We start from the raw sequence: 19,521 nt of genomic DNA, 5'->3' as shown, positions 1-19,521 counted from the left end.
ATCTATCACTTGGGGAAAGCTACTCCTTCTCTTTTGGAAGACAGCCCTTTGACAGTAAGGAAGATGGTAACAGGCCTGGAATGATAAAGATGAACACCTGTCTACTTGTTCTCTGAGGGTGATGGGGAGGCAAGATGATAAGTTTTTGTGATATTTTCCCCAGAATTCTATGTTTAATATCATCTATCTTTTTGTTTAAATAGATCCAGGCTAGCTATCCTACAATCGACACACAACAAGCTTCTTCAAGATCATAATAATGCACTGAAAACAATTGCAGAACTAACAAAAAAAGAGGTATGTACAGGAAAAAAGATAAAAAGACTTACATGGCCTGGTGGTAAACAGTCTGGTTTCAGAAGTTGCTTTGAAATTTATAATGCATTTCTTGTGGAAAAATTTTTATGGCTTCTCATGTTCTGCATATGTATAATGTGCTTTGTGTATAAATATGGTACAAATGTCTGTGCGTCCCAAGGCAGGCTGTAGGGGAGCTAAGAGCATGGGCTCTTATGGGAATGGGGCACAGCAAGACAGCTGGCTGTCGCCATCTGCTGCATGGCATTGTACAAGGGCACTGAGCCTGCTGGCAGTGAACTTGGGTCCCTAGACTCATCAGCATTTAATTTAATAATCATGTCATCCAGTATGGCGTGAATTTGCAGACCGTGGATGGAGTCTTTGAATTAGAGATCTTTGAATTCATATCCTTACAAATCCACTCTTTCTCCTCCCTCCCTCCATGTGTTTTGCACTGGCCTCACTGTCTCACTAGGTTGTGTAGACACATCTTATACCTGTGATCCCCTGAGTTAGAGACTGTACCACCAGGTCCAGATTTTCTTTTGTACTTCTAACATTTGTGTGTGTAGGATGCGTGTGTGGTTGCAGACATATGCACATGTGTGCATGTTCATGTGGAGGCCAGAAGTCAGATGTCTTCCTCAATAGCTTTCCGTGTGTGTGTGTGTGTGTGTGTGTGTGTGTGTGTGTGTGTGTGTGGTGTGCCCGTATGGATGTAGGTGGGCAGATGTGTGCACTCAGTGAGCATGGGCAAAGGCCAGAGGAGATCATCAGGTGCCCTCCTGTTATTCATCTGGATACTTATTTTATTTTATTTATTTATTTATTTATTTATTTTTTGGTTTTTCGAGTTAGGGTCTCACTCTGGCTCAGGCTGACCTGGAATTCACTATGTAGTCTCAGGGTGGCCTCGAACTCTCGGCGATCCTCCTACCTCTGCCTCCCGAGTGCTGGGATTAAAGGCATGCGCCACCACGCCCGGCTAACTTATTTTATTTTTGTAGGTTGGTATTATAACATTTATTAAAATAATGCTTTGGGCTAATAGAAACAACAAAGAACCAAAGAATTAAAATGCAAGCTATGTAACATCCCAACTAAAACCCAGGAAGTGTCTAATGTATTCATTCATTAGCTAACTAAAAGCCCAAGAAAGACAAGACACCCAATATAATAAAGTACTGCAAAACAACTGGCAATTTTCAGCTTTCAAATTGTGGGTTTTGCATTTAGTATCCTTTTGTCAATCGAGAAAAAAAATTCTTTTTTGAATATTATAACATACATATAAAACAAGATAGAAAAATACATTATAAACTTGTAACAATGGCTGTAAATACATTATCTTACATGTTTCTCATAGGCAATAGGTTGGTTATGGTACATACATAGCATGGAACTACTCAGATAGTAAAGAACAGACAAAAATACATGTCAGCTGTATGGTAACATACAAGTGACACCCCCATCTACCCATGCAAAAAAAAATTACATAATACTACTTATTTTATTTTTGAGAGAGGGAAAGAGAGAGAGAGATTGGGCACGCCAGGGCCTTTCTGCCACTGTGAACGAACTCCCGATGCGTGCGCTCTCTTGTGCGCATGTGCAACATTGCATGCCTGCATCACTTTTGCATCTGGCTATGTGTGAGACCTGGAGATTCGAGCAAGCATTCCTAGGCTTCACAGGCAAGCGCCTTAACCGCTAAGCCATCTCTCCAGCCCTCATCTGTATATTTTCTTGAGATTGAGTCTTGCCCTCAACCCAGAGCTTGTTATTGGGGAATCAAACTCAGGCAGTCTCAGACCCTCATGTTACCTACTGAGCCAGTTCCCAGGTCCCCATCTCATTTCTTGAGACTGGGCCTTTCGCTGAACCCAGAGCTTTCCAGTTTGTCTAGACTAGCCAGCGACCCCCAGAGATCCTTTTGTCTCTAGCTCCTGAGAGCTGAGATTACAGGCGTGCAGCTGGCTTTTAACATGGGTGCTGGGAATCCAAACTCAGATCTGGTTTTTGTTTGTTTGTTCGTTCGTTCGTTCGTTTGTTTTGGGTTTGTTTTATTTTTTCAAGGTAGGGTCTCACTCTAGCCCAGGCTGACTTGGAATTCACTATGTAGTCTCAGGGTGGCCTCAAATTCATGGCAATCCTCCTACCTCTGCCTCCCGAGTGCTGGGGTTAAAGGCATGCACCACCACACCCGGCTTTCTTTTTCTCTTCTCTTTTATTTTTTTTTTTTTTTTTTGATCTTTCTTCATTCTTACACTGCAAGCACTTAACAACTGAACCATCTTGCCAGCTCCTCCCGCCACCACTTTTTTCAATAGAGCACTTTTCCTCTGAAGAACCTAGTAGATTTTAAATATAAACATTTTCACAGAGTAAGAGTGTCATGTATTAGAAGGTAACAGTATCCTCATCAAGGTTGGGGTTTGTTGTTATTTCCTTATTTTAGTATTATTTTTTGAAAAATTTAAATTGAGGGCTGGAGGGATGGCTTAGCAGTTATGGCATTTGCCTGTAAAGCCAAAGGACCCTGGTTCAATTCCAATTCCCCAGGACCTGTGTTAGCCAGATGCATAAGGGGGTGCACACATGTGGAGTTCATTTGCAGTGGCTAGAGGCCCTGGAGTGTCCATTCTCTCTCTCTCTCTCTCTCTCTTTCTCTGTCAAATAAATAAATAAATAAAAATTATACACACACACACACACATATATATATGTGTATATATATATATATATATATATATATATATATATATATAAATAATTGGGAAATTATTATTTACAAGTTATAATTTAAATGAATACACCTTCTGAATGATTAACAGACAAGAGCTAGTAATTTTTTAAAAAAAATAAATAAACCTTTCATGTTTTACTACAATAGGCTGCATTATTTCTAAGCCGTTTCTAAAATAAAGTGTTTTTCAGTCAGGAAAAGTGGATCAGACGCTGCTGCAAGAACTGAATGAGAAACTAGAGCTGGCAGAGAGGGCACTGGCTTCCAAGCAGCTCCAGATGGACGAGATGAAGCAGACCATTGCCAAGCAGGAAGAGGACCTTGAAACCATGGCCGTCCTCAGGGCTCAGGTGAGACACACTCCAGAGACATGGGCTGTGGTAGCTCAGGCCTGATGAGATTTTCAATTGCAAAACCAATGGTGCTTAGCATACTTGTAGTGCTTATTTTATATCCCTTCTGCCAGTGAACTAAAAATGAAAACAACTTTTGGGTTGGAAAGATGCCTCAGTGGCCAAAGGCACTTGCTTGCAAATCCTGATACCCCAGTTTTGATTCCCCAGTTTCCACAAAAAGCTAGATGTATAAAGTGGCACATGCATCTGGAGTTTGTTTTCAGTGGCAAGAGGCCCTGGTGTGCCCATACTCACTCTCTCTGTCTGCCTCTTTCTCAAAAAAAATTTGTTTAATGGAAACATGTACAGCATATATCCAATTTTAAGTGTAAAAGTCAATGAAATTTATTTAGCAGTTCTGTAATTGATAGGTATGTGAGTGGTTTACAGATTATGACTAGACATGTCTCTGCTCACATGTATACTCATTTTTCTAATTTATTTATTTATTAGAGAGAGAGAGAATGGTCACGCCAGGGCCTCCAGCCACTGCAAACGAACGTCAGATGCATACGCCCCCTTGTGCATCTGGCTAACGTGGGTCTTGGAGAATCAAACCAGGATCCTTTGGCTTTGCAGGCAAACGCCTTAACCACTAAGCCATCTCTCTAGCCCTGCGCTCATTTCTGTTAGGTGCACACCTGGGAGTGGACTTGCTGGTGTGTACTCTGTAAATGCTTCTCGGTTGAATAGGTAAAGTTCTCCGAATGTATCAATACATATTTCTATCAAGAGTTTCCGTTGCTGTCCATACTACCAAGCTGAGGTAATAATGGGACTTCACTTCATAGTTCACCGAGGACAAAAGGAGGAAGTTGAGTGCTTTTTCTAGTATTTACTGGCCTTCTAGATGTCCTCTTTTGTGACCTTGGAGACAGGTGAGCTGCAGAGACTCCCCGCTGATCTCAGTAGTTAGTTCCCCTTCTTCCCGGACAGATGGAAGTCTACTGCTCAGATTTTCATGCTGAGAGAGCAGCGAGGGAGAAGATCCATGAGGAAAAGGAGCAGCTTGCCCTGCAGCTGGCGATCTTGCTAAAAGAGAGCAGTGACTTCGAGGATGGAGGCAGGTAAGGCGCAGCAGGCGGAAGATGTGGCCATCTGCAGCTGCAGAGAAGCGGTCCTGTTAATCCAGGCTGCCCGGGACGTTCCTGTGATGTGCGGACTGCCCTTGAAGTTGTGATCCTCCTGCCTTAGCCTTTGGAGTGCTGGGATCATAGGCCTAGGCTACCATTTCTGACTGAAAAAAATCATTTTCAGGTCTTAAAACATTATAGAAAGAGAATAAAGTAGCTGGGCATGGTGGCACACACCTTTAATCCCAACACTTTGGGAGGCCAAGGTAGGAGGATCACTGTGAGTGTGAGCCCAGCCTGAGACTGCAGAGTGATTTCCAGGTCAGCCTGGGCTAGAGCAAGACCCTACCTTGAAAAACAAAACAAAAAAAGAATGAGAGAGAAACCAAAGTAATACAGAGCACTAGGTACACCATTCTGAATTAGTTAATGTTTCTTTTATTTGCTTCAAGAACTTTTTTATTAAAGGAAAAAAGAGCTGTAGATAAAGTTGAAATCTCCTCAGTGAGAGATCCTTCATTTTAGTCCCCTTTTCCTACCCTTTGTAAAACCAGGATTTTGGCAGGAAGCGGCCCCAATCTACTATACTTTTCCACATATATGCAGACACTACTACATAATATTTTCAAACAAAAAACTTTATTTTTTATATATTTAACTTACAAAATTATCATTATATTATTCTCCAATTCAACTTATATAACATGATTTTGACCTGTCATATAGATTTAACTCAGTTTAGAAAACAAAGAATGGTTTGAGTAAATGAAGTTAATTCATCATATTTAATTGCTGCATAATATTTTAATACAGAAATATGTTACTTTTTTTCTAATCCATTTACCTGTCAATAAACAGTTTGTTGATTTCCTGGTTTTTAAAAAGTCTTAATTTGTTTCCCATATAGTATCTTTTTTCCCCAGATAGTATCTTCATGTCCATAATATTTGAAAATCAACTTAGCTTTAAGTTTGCGGTGGTTAATTTTTGTTTTGTTTTATGTGCTGAGGATTGAATCCAGGGCTTCTTGCATGCCCGGCAAACACTTTAACCATTGCACCAGCCCAGTTCAGGTTTTCATGAACTGGGGTGGTAGTTTTCGTTTTGTTTTGTTTATATACAAAGTGCATTTATCAGGGTGGCCTCTCACCCATCTCCGTGCAGGGCGCTTGTAGTGGTGCGTCCTTCTGAAGGGTCATCCTTCTGTAAGCCTTGCCTCTTGTAGGCTGGCAGAGAACCATGGCACACAAAACAGCTGTTTGTGCCCGGCTAAAGACCAGGGAGATTTTACAGCATTCTGGGCATTTCTCATCCACAGAGCGGGAGCTCGGGCTCCTGTGTTTCTTTTGTCCTCTTAAGGAGAGGGAAAAGGGACTCTTTACAAGAGGCGTGTTCTTGTAAGGAACCCCGCACTGTAGAAAGGCTGGCACTTTTGGAATTTTCTTTTGTTGATGCTTAGTGCTGGCTTGCATCGAGGCTATAAGATATAACATGCAGCGTTGCTTTCGCTCCCACTAGGCAGTCCTTGATGGAAATGCAGAGCCGACATGGGGCAAGAACGAGTGACTCAGACCAGCAGGCTTACCTGGTTCAGAGAGGTAAGTCACCTAGGTGTGAGCAGATTTTTTTTTGGAAGTCACTTGGAGAAAAATTCCAATACATTGTATAGAATGGTTCGCATGCAAGCTACTCAAAATAACAGTACACCTTATGTTCCCAGAGCTCCTATCTCTATTACTGTCTAATTCCAGATCTTTTCTTGTCAGATGAGGCCATATGTAACTTTAGTTTAAAGGTAGTAGCTGAGGGCTAGAGAGATGGTTTAACAGGTAAGGTGCTTGCCTGTGAATCCAAAGGACCCAGGTACACTTCCCCAAGACCCATGTAAGCCTGATTCACATGGTGGCGCATGCATCTGGAGGTTATTTACAGTGGCTAGAGGCCCTGGAGCACCCATTTTTTCTCCCCCCCCTCCCTTTTTCTCTTTCTTAAATAAAATATTTTAAAGATAATAGCTGATTTGAATCACCCCCTTCAACTCATCCTGAGTCACTACTTGTATATATTTGGAGTTTCACTTTGCATGTGATGCTGGGAATCGATCTTAGATCTTCACCAGTGCCAGCCACATGCTTTATCACCTGGACCACAGCACATCTCAATGCCAGCCATGTGCTCTACCCTCCAGGGCACAGCACATCACAGACCCCATTTGCATGTGTTTCTGTGGTATCTTTCCCATCTTCTTGCAATCTCTTTCCAGTGAACTTCAAAGTCCATCTCTTTGAGTTATTTCCCCTCTGAACTTCCTCTGCCACTCCATGTTACTTTATCAGTGCAAAGCCGTATTTAAGCACTCTGCTCAATGGTGAGATCCCTAAAGCATTTATCTTGATCTACTACCTGGTGTTTCCCACATGATTATTAGCATTTATTGAGGTATGCTGTGGGTAAGCACTGTGTGTGCTGTTCATGCCCTTCATCTGCATTACTTCATCTGATTCTCAAAACACATCATGTCAGGGACTGGGAAGACGGCCTAGAAGTTAAAAGCCCTTGCCTGCAAAGCCCACCAGCCTGGGTTCAATTCCCAAGCCACCCAGGTAAGCCAGACACAAAAAGAGGTGTGCGCATCTGGTGTTTGTTTGAAACAGCAAGAGGCCCTGTTGTCTTTTAGAAGACAAACTAAAATTTGACATGGTTAAAATAACTAGCATTTCATGGCCAGTTAGAGCCAGAGTTGGAAGTGGAACCCACCACTAAATAGTACTTCACATAGTTTATCATTTGTTTTTGTTTTTGTTTTTCTGGTTTTTTGAGGTAGGGTCTCACTCTAGCCCAGGCTGACCTGGAATTCACTATGTAGTCTCAGGGTGGCCTCGAACTCACGGTGATCCTCCTACCTCTGCCTCCCAAGTGCTGGGATTAAAGGCATGCGCCACCACGCCCGGCTCATTTAATTCTGTAATAGACCCAGATGTTAACTTCCTCAGTGAGGCTGGTCATGACCCTCCTCAGAAGTGTGGTACTGTATTTGTTAAAGTATTAGTGCACGAGTATAATATATATACTTTGTAATAATTTTTAAAAAGGGAAGTATTATCCTTGATTCAATCAAAATAAGCATAAATGAAAATCAAAGACCTAGGGCTGGAGAGGTGGCTTAGACATTAAGGCATACGCCTGCAAAGCCAAAGGACCTTGGTTCAGTTCCCCAGGACCCACGTAAGCCAGATACACAAGGTGGCGCATGCGTCTAGTGTTCGTTTGCAGTGGTGCACCCATTTTCTCTCTCTCTCTCTCTCTCACCGCCTCTTACCCTCTCTCAAATAAATACATAAAAATAAAATATTTTTTAAAAAATCAAAGACCTAACACTGCTAGGAAATTAGTGGCACTGTCATTGTAGTCATTGTTTTTCTTGCTACTATGACAAAATCCCTGATGAGTATGCAGTTCATGGCCAGGAAGCAGGGCCACAGGAGCATGAAGCTGCTGGTCACGCTGCATCCGTAGTCGGGACGCAGAGAGAGAGCAGTGTAGCTGCACCCTGCTCTGTCCTCGTGACGCAGTCTGAATCCTCACACATGGAACGGTGCCAACTGCAGTGAAGGTGTGTCTCCCACCTCACTCAACCCTACCTAGAAAGCCCGTCATAGACTTGCATGACCAGGATTTGTCTCCTAGGTGACTGTAGATCCTGTTAAATTGTCAGTCTACATTAACCGCCACAGTCACTAAGACTCTGAATGTAGGATGTCATATGGAATTTTATACACAGAAAATGGTTCCTTATCTTTTTGCTTTCAAGTGCTAAATTAGCCTGAGTTACTTTTACATACCAACTGATTACTGAAATAGAACTTCAGGTGTGTGTGTGTGTGTGTGGTGCATGTTGTATATATGTGGGCACATGTATGTGTGCAGCCAGAAGATAACCTCAGGTGTCATTCAAGTTTGCCATCCACCTCTTTTTGAGCTAGGCTCTCTCATTGGCCTGGAACTCACCACTTAGGCTAGACTAGCTGGCCAGTGAGCTCCAGGGATCCTCCTGTATCTGCCTCCTCAGCACTGGGGTTTTAAGCACCTGCTGCCATGCCAGACATTTTACATGGACCCTTGGCATCCAATGCAGATCCTCATACTTGCCCAGTAAGCACTGTATCCATTGAGCTATCTCCCTGGGTCAGAACTGCAGTTACATTGTCAGCAAGAAAAAAGATATTGGCTTATATAGTGAAGTATTAAATCCTGGGAAATTTTCTCTTGAGTATCATTTTGTACAGTCTGGTACTCCCTTTCTCCCCACTCCTCTAAATTCAGATTAAGTATAGACACAGTAGTCATGTCATGATTCATGCCTATAATCCCAGCCCTTGGAGGCAAAGATAGAATGATTGGGTTACAGGTTGTATAGCAAGACACTGCCTCAACAAGGCAAAACAAATAAAAAAAACTGTACCTCTGTCCAAAAATGTCATACATAATAAAGCCCAATATTTTGTATAATTAATATGTATTGATAAAACAGAAGAAAAACTAATTACAAAGAAAAAAGATGAACTCGTGAGCTCGTGGAATATATTCAAAGGAGAGTACTTGTCAAAAAAAAGAAAAGAAAAAAAAAGCCAGGCGTGGTGGCGCACGCCTTTAATCCCAGCACTCGGGAGGCAGAGGTAGGAGAATCACAGTGAGTTCAAGGCCAACCTGAGACTCCATAATGAATTCCAGGTCAGCCTGGGCTAGAGTGAGACCCTACCTTGAAGAACCAAAAAAAAAAAAAAAAAAAAACAAAAAAAAGACACAAATAAGTTGAGAAATGCATGTTTCCTCATTGGCCGGTTGGCTTTTACAAATGCACACAAGGAGTGACAAATTGTGCTGTTTTTTCAATTGACATTTCACTTCTCAAATTCACTTGAAACTGATGAGAAGTGTTTAGTTTTGATTCAAAACAGTGCTTTCTACACACTGCTTGCACTGGCATTCTGATTTATATTTTAGTTCCCATCATCCCAGCACCCACTTTCCTTAGACTGCCTCAGCGTCTCTCACGGTCTCCAGGTTCTGGCTGAGCCAGGCATGGGGTGCACACCTGTACTTCCAGTACTCAGGAGCCTGAGGTAGGACAATTGCAAGTTCCAAGCCAGCCTGGAAGAGTCTATGGCAAAATACAGAATATGAATGAAGTGGACTGGGTGCAGAGCTCGAAGGTAAAACACTGGCCTTGCATATGCAAAGTTCTGGGCTCAATCCTATAGAAACTGAACTTAAGAGAGATACCCTGGTAAAAATGGACATGCTCCAAACATATACTTAGAAAAAATTGTGCTTAACAGAATGAGAAGAAAGGAACTTTCTATTTCTTGTTCCTACCAAAGCTCTGAGGAGAATTCAGTGAAAACAGGATCATGTCTCCATGCTGCCTCAGCTGGTACAGAAATTAGGTGCCATGTAGAATCAAACACCAGTCCATGCTTACTACAACATAAGCAAAAGGACCTAAAAAGGATGGTAGGTTTTCAGTTTCCCTGTTCAACATAGGTAAAGACAATACTGGCGCTAACCGGTGTGTGCTTCATGAAATGTGTTGGGTTGGAAGCCTGTGTGTGAACATGGTTCAAGCATTGTTTTGACTACAAGTTGCCTTTCTTGGGGGATTGAATCCTTCTGACGGCAGTGTATTGTTGGGGGTGGCCTTATGGGTATTATAGCTAGTGTCCCCTTGCCACTATTTGGCACACTATCCTGTTCCTGTTGTCCACCTAATATTGGTCAGGGGGTGATTTCCACCCTCTGCTCATGCCATCGGTTTCCCCTGCCACCATGGAGCTTCCCCTCAGGTCTGTAAGTTTTCTTCAGTAATTTTGTCGAATACATTCTCCATGCCTTTGGCCTGAATTTCTTCCCCTTTTGGTATACCCATGATTCAGATGTTTGGTCATTTTAGGGTATCCCACAGTTCTCCCATATTCCATTTGCATGATTTTTTCAGCTTATCAAAAATTTGGGGCTCCTGAGAAATTTCTTTTGTCTTGTCTTTCAGATCTCAGGGTCTGTCCTACACATGATTAACTCTGTCAGGGTTTCTAAAGAGATTTTTACAAACTCTACTTGATTTTTATTTTCAGTTGCATTTTTCTGTATTGCGCTCATCCCTTTGTCAAATTCCATTTTCAGATCATACTTTGATTTTCTTGATGCTTCTTTGAAATCATTATTATAATTCTTATTATTGATTTTTTGAGATAGGGTCTTGCTTTAGCCCAGACTGACCTGGAATTCACTATGTAGTCTCAGGGTGGCCTCAAACTCACAGTGAACCTTCTAACTCTGTCTCTGGAGTGCTCAGATTAAAGGCATATGCCATCATGCCCAGCTCTTAGAATTCATTCTTGCATTTAATCATGTCTTCATTAGGCTTAACTATCTGGTTATTGCGATCCCCTATTTGTTGACTCACATTCAGCTCAGTTATCTCTCTTTTGAACTCTTTCTGACTTTCTTCAATTAAGTTAAACCTAGTGATGAAAGCTGTGTGCTTAAAGAGTGTGAATTTGTTTCTTTGTTGATTTGCTTCCAGTTGGTTCTCTTGGTCAGAGTCACATACCTTTTTGTGATTTCATTTTGGGATGCTCTTTCACTTGTCTCATCTATGTTTTCATTGGAAACTTACATTGTGGACATAAGCAACCTTCATGGAGCTCTCTTGCTTTGTGTCTTTTGTTTTTGTTTCCCCCTCACTGGGTTCTCCCCATTTCTGTGTGAAAGTCTTATTTTATTAAGGGAAGAGCAAGTATTAGCCCTTGTAGAATCTTCAGTGAATGTTCTATTTTGAGTGGATTGCAATGGCATTGTATCCAAGACTCAGGGTCCATTGTGGAAGAGGTAGCGGAAAGAATGTAAGAGCCAAAGGAAGGGTGCCACTCCTTACAATCCAACTGTCCACACAGCAATTGGCCTCTATATCTCAGTGTCTAGTAATAACTTCACAAGACCCTCATAATAAGAGCAAAAGGTGACTTCAAAATAAAAGAGAAACTAACAGAGAGAGGGAGGGGATGTGATGGAGAGCAGAGTTGTGAAAGGGAATATGGGCAGGGGAGGGAAATATCATGATTTAGTGTCTATAAGTATAGAATTTGTGAATAAAAAAATTAAATTTAAAAAGTGTGCTTTGAAAGACATCATATAGCCAAATATATCCTTGGCAAAAGGAATACTGCTGGTGGGATCATCATACCTGATTTCCAGATATACTATAAAGCTATAGTAATAAAAACAGTATGGTACTTGGACAAAAATAGACACATAGGGCTGGAGAGATGGCTTAGCGGTTAAGCGCTTGCCTATGAAGCCTAAGGACCCCGGTTCAAGGCTCGGTTCCCCAGGTCCCACGTTAGCCAGATGCACAAGGGGGCGCACACGTCTGGAGTTCATTTGCAGTGGCTGGAAGCCCTGGCACGCCCATTCTCTCTCTCTCCCTCTATCTGTCTTTCTCTCTATGTCTGTCGCTCTCAAATAACTAAATAAAAAATGAACAAAAAATATTTAAAAAAATAGACACATAGGTCAGTGAAATAGGATGAAGATCCAGGGATAAGTTCTAGTAATTACAGCGACCTGATCTTTGACAAAGGTGCCAAAAATTCACATGAGAGAAAAGATAGCATTTTTAACCAATGATGCTAGAGAAACTGGATAACCACATGTAGAAGAATGAATTTGAATCCTTTTCTCTCACTCTGTACAAAAGCCAACTGTAAATGGAGCAAGGGCCTCAATGTAAGACCCAAAACTACCCCAGAATCCTGAAATTCATGCATGTTACAGAAAATAGAAAGATTCGCCTTCAGAACACTCATTCTGAGGAGGAACTTCAGTGGAATGGGGAAAGATGAGAGGGGACATAAGAGTATAATTCTATGGGACTATGACCACCATGCAAGGTGTTCATACAGTAAGTTCATAATTAATAATAATAAAGTTGTGCTTAGGAAGAGTCGTAGAAAGGTTCCAATAGTAGCCTGGGTGGAGTGAAATAACAACAAACCTAAAGGCAACTGAGCAGTATGCAAACACAGACAGAAGTAGCATGTAGTCTTTATGCTTAAGTGAGGACTACAGCAAACAGACAAAACTAACAGAACCGAAGGCCCTAAAGGAGGCCCGCGTGGTGGTGTGAGTGGTTCCTCTCACACTTAATCCGGTCGGGGAGGCTGACATTCCTGGGCTGCAGTGGGTTCCAGGTCAGTCTGGGTCAGAGTAAAACCTTGTCCCCAAGAAAGAAAGAAGAAAAGAAAATGCCTTACAAATTAAGAAATATCAAAAATGAAAAGTTAACCCTAAAATAATATTTAATAATGGCAAAATAGGGCTGGAGAGATGGCTTAGCGTAAGCTAACCTGGAATTCACTATATATTCTCAGGGTGGCCTCGAACTCACGGCGATCCTCCTACCTCTACCTCCCGAGTGCTGGGATTAAAGGCGTTTGCCAGCATGCCCGGCTCTTTATCTTTCTTCACTAATGTTGGTTTGAAGTCTATCCTGTCAGATATTAGGATAGCAACACCTGCTTGCTTCCTAGGCCCATTTGTTTGAAATATCATTTTTTATCCTTTCACCCTAAGATAGTGTCTGTCTTTTATGGAGAGGTGGAGGCAAAAAACAGCAGGATGCTGCCTTTTAATCCAGTCTGTAAGCCTGTGTCTTTTGGTTGGGGCATTGAGGCCACTGATATTAAGAGTTAAGGTTGATATTGTATATATGTAATTACAATGATTGTAATGGGGAGGTAATATGATGGAGAATGGAATTTCAAATGGGAAAGTGTGGGGGTGGGGAGGGAGGGAATTACCATGGGATATATTTTATAATCATGGAAAATGTTAATAAAAATTTAAAAAAAAAAGAATTAAACACTGAAAAAAAAGAGTTACTATTGAAAGGTTTATGTGTTTATTCCTGCCATTCTTCTTATTTTGTACTGCTTCCTGTTCCCCTTTACTCACTTGTTTTAACTGTTATTTGAGTGTGGTTTATTTTTCCTGTTTCCTCATGTGTGTGCTTTGCTTTCTGTTTAGTGTGAAGAATCCCTCAAGTATTTTCTGTAGAGCTGGCTTCATTGTCACATATTCCTTTAGCATTTTTATTGTGGAATATCCTTATTTCTCTGTCAATTTGGATAGATAGCTTTGCTGGATAAAGTAATCTTGGTTGACAGTTGTTCTCTTTCAGATCTTGGAATACATCGTTCCAAACCCTGTGCCTTTTAGTTTGTGTTGATTAATCTGCTGGGATCCTTATGTGCTTGCCTTTGTAGGTGACTTGCTTGATTTTTCTCTCCAACTAGTTTCAGTATATTTTCTTTGCTTTGCGTGCTTGGTAATTTAAGTATAACATAGTGAGGAGACATTCTTTCCATGTTTTGTCTGTTTGATGTTCTAAAAGCTTCCTGTATCTGCCCTGGCATCTCTTTCCCAATTTGGAGGAAATTTTCTTCTATGATTTTGTTGAAAACACCTGCTATGCCTTTGGAGTGAAATTCTTCTTCTTTGAATTTCTTATGTTTGATCTTTTCATAGTGTTCCAAATATCTTGAAATCCCCATTCATACCTTGCTATTAGCTTGTTTTTCTCTTTGTTGGAACTGTATTAGATCTGCCACCTGGTCTTCTAGTTTAGATATTCTGTCCTCTCCTTCATCCAGTCTACTGGTGAGACTTCCCACAGGGTTTTTTATTTGACTGACTCTGTTTTTGTATTTCTTGTATTTCTGATTGGATTTTCTTCAGTATTTTTTTCCTTACCCCTGCCTTGTATTGACCTCCTTATTTCATTAAATTGGTTTCCTGTGTCTTTATTGATTCCTTTGATTTCTTTGAACATAGTTATAATCATTCTTTTGAAATCTTTTTCAGGCATTTTACCTAAATCAGTCTAACTGGAGGTCACATATGATGGCTTTATAATTTTGGGTAGAATTATATTGTCTTGATTCTTTGTTTTTCTTGTATTATAATGTAGACATTTTTGCATCCTACATTAATTTGATGCTTGCATTTTCTAATTATCTGCAATATTCTTAGATGTGTGGGTCACTGCTCTGATCACCGGTGCTGGGTTTTGGGTAGCTGAACTCCCTTCCTTGGCTCTCCGGTGATTGCTGGCGCTGTTGGTCGGTGGAGGGTGCCTGAAGTTGTGTCTGAGCTGCGTATCTGACCCCCGCAAGCCTCTTCCACATGAGCTGCTCAGCTGGTCCTTGCTGTTTTCCCCTTCGGGTTTCTTGAGTTTGCAAGGAGGCTGGTATGAGTGGAGAATCCCTCACCTCATTTTTTGAGAGACAGGGAGAGAGAGGAAGTGAGAATGAGCACGCCAGGGCTCTAGCCACTGCAAACGAGCTCCAGATGCATGTGCCACCATGTGCATCTGGCTTACATGGGGCCTAGAGAATCAAACCTGGGTCTTTAGCCTTCATAAGCATGCGCCTTAACTGCTAAGCCATCTCTGCAGCCCTGTCTCTTTATAAGTGAAGTTTTTCTGGGACATAGTCATGCCCTTTCATTTGAATCCTGTCTTTGGTGATTTTCTTTCTTTTCTTGGTTTTTTGAGGTAGGGTCTAACTCTAGCCCAGGCTGACCTGGAATTCACTATTAATCTCAGGGTGGCCTTGAACTCACAGCATCCTCCTACCTCTGCCTCCCAAGTACTATGGCAATTTTCCCACCACAATGGCAGTGTTAAGTAGGTGTGACAAACTATGACCTGTGAAGCCTATGTATGTATGTATGTGTGTGTGTGTGTATATGTGTATACATATATATATATAGAGAGAGGTGGGGGGAGGGATCTATCTATCTATCTATATATCTGTCTATATATATATATACACACATACACATACACACACACTACATACTTTTACAGAAAAAGTTCACTAGCCCCTGATCTCAAGTGATGAAGTTATAAGAAAGCTGCCTGTTTCACATATCATGCCTTACAAGGAATATACCCATTCAGAAAATCGTCTTGAGTGAAGTGGCAGGTGTAGCCCAGTGGCAGAGCATTTACTTAGCATGCATGAGGCCCTGTTTTGTTCCCCAGCACTACAAACAATAAATAAAAATGCTGAAACTTGCTGAACTCAAACTATCTCTTATATTTTTATATATCACTAAATTCAAACAATGTATTTTAAGACAAATAAATGTTAAAAGTCATCTTTGTAATCCCAAAAATATGGAAGTTTGAGGAGCTGAACCATTGTCAAGATTGAGACCATGGGCTGGACAGATGGCTTAGCACTTAAGCACTTGCCTGTGAAGTCTAAGGACCCCAGTTCAAAGCTCAATTCCCCAGGACCCATGTAAGCCAGATGCACAAGGTGCCGCATGCATCTGGAGTTCGTTTGCAGTGGCTGGAGGCCCTGACTCGCCCATTCCCTCTCTATCTGTCTGTCTCTCTTTCGCTCTCTGTCTATCGCTTTCAAATAAATGAAAACAAACAAACAAACAAAATGACTGAGACTCCAAAAATCTGGAATTATTTGCATTGCTCCCAGAAGATCAGGTCAGAGAAGTGTTCAGAAGACAGAAATACTTGTCAGCATCAACAGTAGTTTGCAGTGATGCAGACCTGGTTAAACAGAGGCCCTCTTTTACATATGTTCTGCGCTTGGACCTATTGGCTGCTTTCAGAAGGGTCATGTTGTTCCCCGGGACCTCTCCTGGACTCTTTTGTTTGCTCCCTGTTTTGCCTGGAACCTCTTCCATCTCACTGTCTCACATATTTAGTGTTTTAATACTTTTGTTTACAAAAAGAGAGAGAAGAGACAGAGAGAGAATGGGCATGCCAGGGCCTCTAGCCACTACAAATGAACTCCACATGCCTGCGCCACTGTGCATTTGGCATTATGTGGGTACTGGGGAATCAAACCTGGGTCATTAGGCTTTGCAGGCAAGTGCCTTAAATGCTGAGCCATCTCTCCAGCCCACATATTTAGTTTTTAATAGAAGTTATTTTTGTCCTGTGCACAGAACTGAAACTGTTTTAACAGACATTGAATGTGCAATGCAATTTAATCTGGACTAAGAAGGAAGCAGATAGTATTTATAGATTTCTCTGTGTACACAGTGATAACTTCCACATGACTAAGAGGCCTACGTTCATATCCCACTAGATGTTGATTACAAATTTAACAGATGTTCATATTAACTGTTAATAAAGTCACATACAGGTGCAGTCGAGATGGAACTAATGGAACATTCTGTTTCCTGCTTTTCCCAGGAGCTGACGATAGGAACTGGCCACCACAGCAACCACGGAGTATTCCCATTCATTCTTGCCCAAAATGTGGAGAGGTTCTGCCTGACATAGACACTTTACAGATTCACGTCATGGATTGCATCATCTAAGTGTTGATGTCTCACCTCCCCAGAACTGGTGGTAAATGTCAGATTTTCTCCACAGCTTGTACTTTTTGTCTCATTTGCTTCATTCAAATATTCTGCCTCAATGTGTATATATTAGGAGAAAGAAAGTGCATCTATTCTAATAGAACGTTTCCTGAGTTTCCATGAACTCACAACATAGAAGCTATGATTATTCTGATTAGAAATTCAGTCCATGAACTTACACCATGTGACTGAGCTCACATGGGAATTAGATGGAAGAAACTTCACCAGGAAATTTTAAGAACCTTTTAAAGGAGGCAGAGAAAGGAACTGATCACAGAGTTAATCAGGAAAAATGTCTTTGAAGTATTTTTTAGATAAACTGTTGGCTTTCTTCATCCAGTATTTTTGTTGTTCTTGTTTTGTTTTGTTTTCCAAGGTAGTGTTTGGCTCTAGTTCAGGCTGGCCTAGAATTCACTATGTAGTGTTAGGCTGGTCTTGAATTCTCAGCTATCCTGTCTCTGCTTCCTTAGTGCTGGGATTCATTAAAGGCGTGCACCATCTCACCTAGCTCAGTTCGATCTCTTGAGGTTGTGTGCATCTTACAGTTTGATTGCAACGATAGTAATTTGATTGAAGTTATCATATGGCTTTTTTCAACTGAGTACTGTGAGATTCCTGTCAATATCAAGACCAATGAGAGCTAGGGATATAGCTCAGTGGTAGTGTGTTTGTCTAGTGTACACAGGGCACTGAGTTCAATTCCCAGCACCACAAAAGAATCATATACACATCCACATGTGAAAAACCTTGGCATATAGGACATCAAGTTTACTATATTTCTTGTAACTGTTCAGTGTTATCTTGATTTTTTTTCATTGTGCTGCAATCATATGGGCATGTAGATAATCAATTTTTTAAAAGAGCAATTATTTTCTTCCTAGATCAGGTAATATCTTCATCATTACAAGCATTTATTTTACAAAGTAAAATTTTTGCTACAGATCTTTTAAATTGCTCATGTATTACCAATATCATATTGCAAATTTTCTGTATTAAGCTCATTTAGCTTAATAAAACCTTAATATTTAGTAAGATATTTTATTAGCTATAAATATGAGCAAAATCCCTTTCATAACAGGACATATTTGAATTAGAAGTTGCTAGAATTATGAATAGAGCCAGGCATGATGGTGCACATGGGAGACTAAGATAAGACCATCACTAATTCAAGGCTAGCCTGGGCTAAGACTGTATCTCAAGAAAGAGGAGCCAGGCATAGTGATGCACGCCTTTAATCCCAGTACTTGAGAGGTCGAAATAGGATTATCACTGAGTTTGAGGCCATCCTGAGTCTACATAGTGAATTCCAGGTCATCCTGGGCTAGAGTGAGACACTACCTTGGTGGGGGGGGAAGAGGAGGGAAAATGAGTAGATAGTGATTTGCCACATTTTGTAAACTTACACTTTAAGATTAGCAAGTGCTAGAAAAGGCCATAAAGTAGACAGTATTATTATGCTTCAAGGTCCTAAAACATTTGAGAGAACTAAAAGAGCTTCTGTGTTTCTCATTACATACATGTGTGTTAAATAGTATCAAAATAGTTCATTCATACAAAGATAACATACTGTACAAAATACAGTGCTCATCATACCTGAAGAGGTATCTTCAAGCCAGGAGAATACATAGTGATACGAATTCGACAGTAATTTAGATGAAAAGAGTCCCTTACTCCAGGAAGAATGCTAACAACATTTCTAAAATAACAATGAAAGTTTTCTTTTCTTATAGTTTCTAGTGCAAACTTACTTACTATTTTATACTAAAGAAAATAGATTTATAAAATATCCTAAATGGAGAATACAACCAAATGTTTTCAGATTTAAGTTATTAGGAAATCCTTTCACTTTGTTCAAGTAACAATGTGCAGCAAATCCAAATTCAGAAATAAAACATAGACAGTGTCATTAAGTCTGTGACCAAATCATTTGTTTGATAATTAGAAGGACTGCACATGAAGACAAATTCCTGTTGTTTTTTTAAGGCAACGTGTTAGGGGCTGTCTTCTAGCATCTTCTTAGCAGCAGTAACCACCATAGCTAAGACAGGAACTCAGCTTAGATGAATGGACAGAGAAAATGTGCTATAGGTATCTAATGAAGTACTTAATGAACAAGGAACTCTTGTCATTTACAACAACAAGGTATCATGTTAACTGAAGTAAGCCAGGCACATAAATGCTGCCTGATCTCACTTACATATAGAATCTGAAAAAGGTGACCTCTGAAGTGAGAGTACTGTGGTACTGACCATCACATGAGGTGCGGGGAAGGGAGATGTTGATCACAGGGTAAGGCTGACATGAGAGGAGTGTGGTGTGAGCGTCACGGGGGTGGAGGGAAGGGAGGTGCTGATCAAGGGTAAGGCTGACGTCAGAGGAGTGTGGTGTGAGCATCACGGGGGTGGAGGGAAGGGAGGTGCTGATCAAGGGTAAGGCTGACGTCAGAGGAGTGTGGTGTGAGCATCACGGGGGTGGAGGGAAGGGAGGTGCTGATCAAGGGTAAGGCTGACGTGAGGAGTGTGGTGTGAGCATCACGGGGGTGGAGGGAAGG

At 41.1% G+C, this 19,521-nt stretch overlaps 1 protein-coding gene across 2 annotated transcripts in view; it reads left to right on the top strand.

Annotated features, from left to right (window-relative positions):
* The window catches only part of Optn (optineurin), a 57,207-nt gene extending 38,327 nt beyond the window's left edge, over nt 1-18,880 (top strand). For both annotated transcript variants that reach the window (XM_045135199.1, XM_045135200.1), the window contains exons 10-14: nt 204-297; nt 3,238-3,396; nt 4,378-4,508; nt 6,033-6,112; nt 16,801-18,880. In XM_045135199.1, coding sequence (XP_044991134.1) covers nt 204-297; nt 3,238-3,396; nt 4,378-4,508; nt 6,033-6,112; nt 16,801-16,928 — 592 coding nt within the window. In that variant the 3' untranslated portion in view covers nt 16,929-18,880. The remainder of the gene's footprint in view (nt 1-203; nt 298-3,237; nt 3,397-4,377; nt 4,509-6,032; nt 6,113-16,800) is intronic.
* Nucleotides 18,881-19,521: the final 641 nt, after the last annotated feature.

This window comes from Jaculus jaculus, chromosome 15, assembly GCF_020740685.1.
Source record: "Jaculus jaculus isolate mJacJac1 chromosome 15, mJacJac1.mat.Y.cur, whole genome shotgun sequence".
NCBI lineage: Eukaryota > Metazoa > Chordata > Mammalia > Rodentia > Dipodidae > Jaculus > Jaculus jaculus.
Note: the sequence above shows the minus strand (reverse complement) of the source record. Positions and strands in the feature narration are given on the sequence as shown.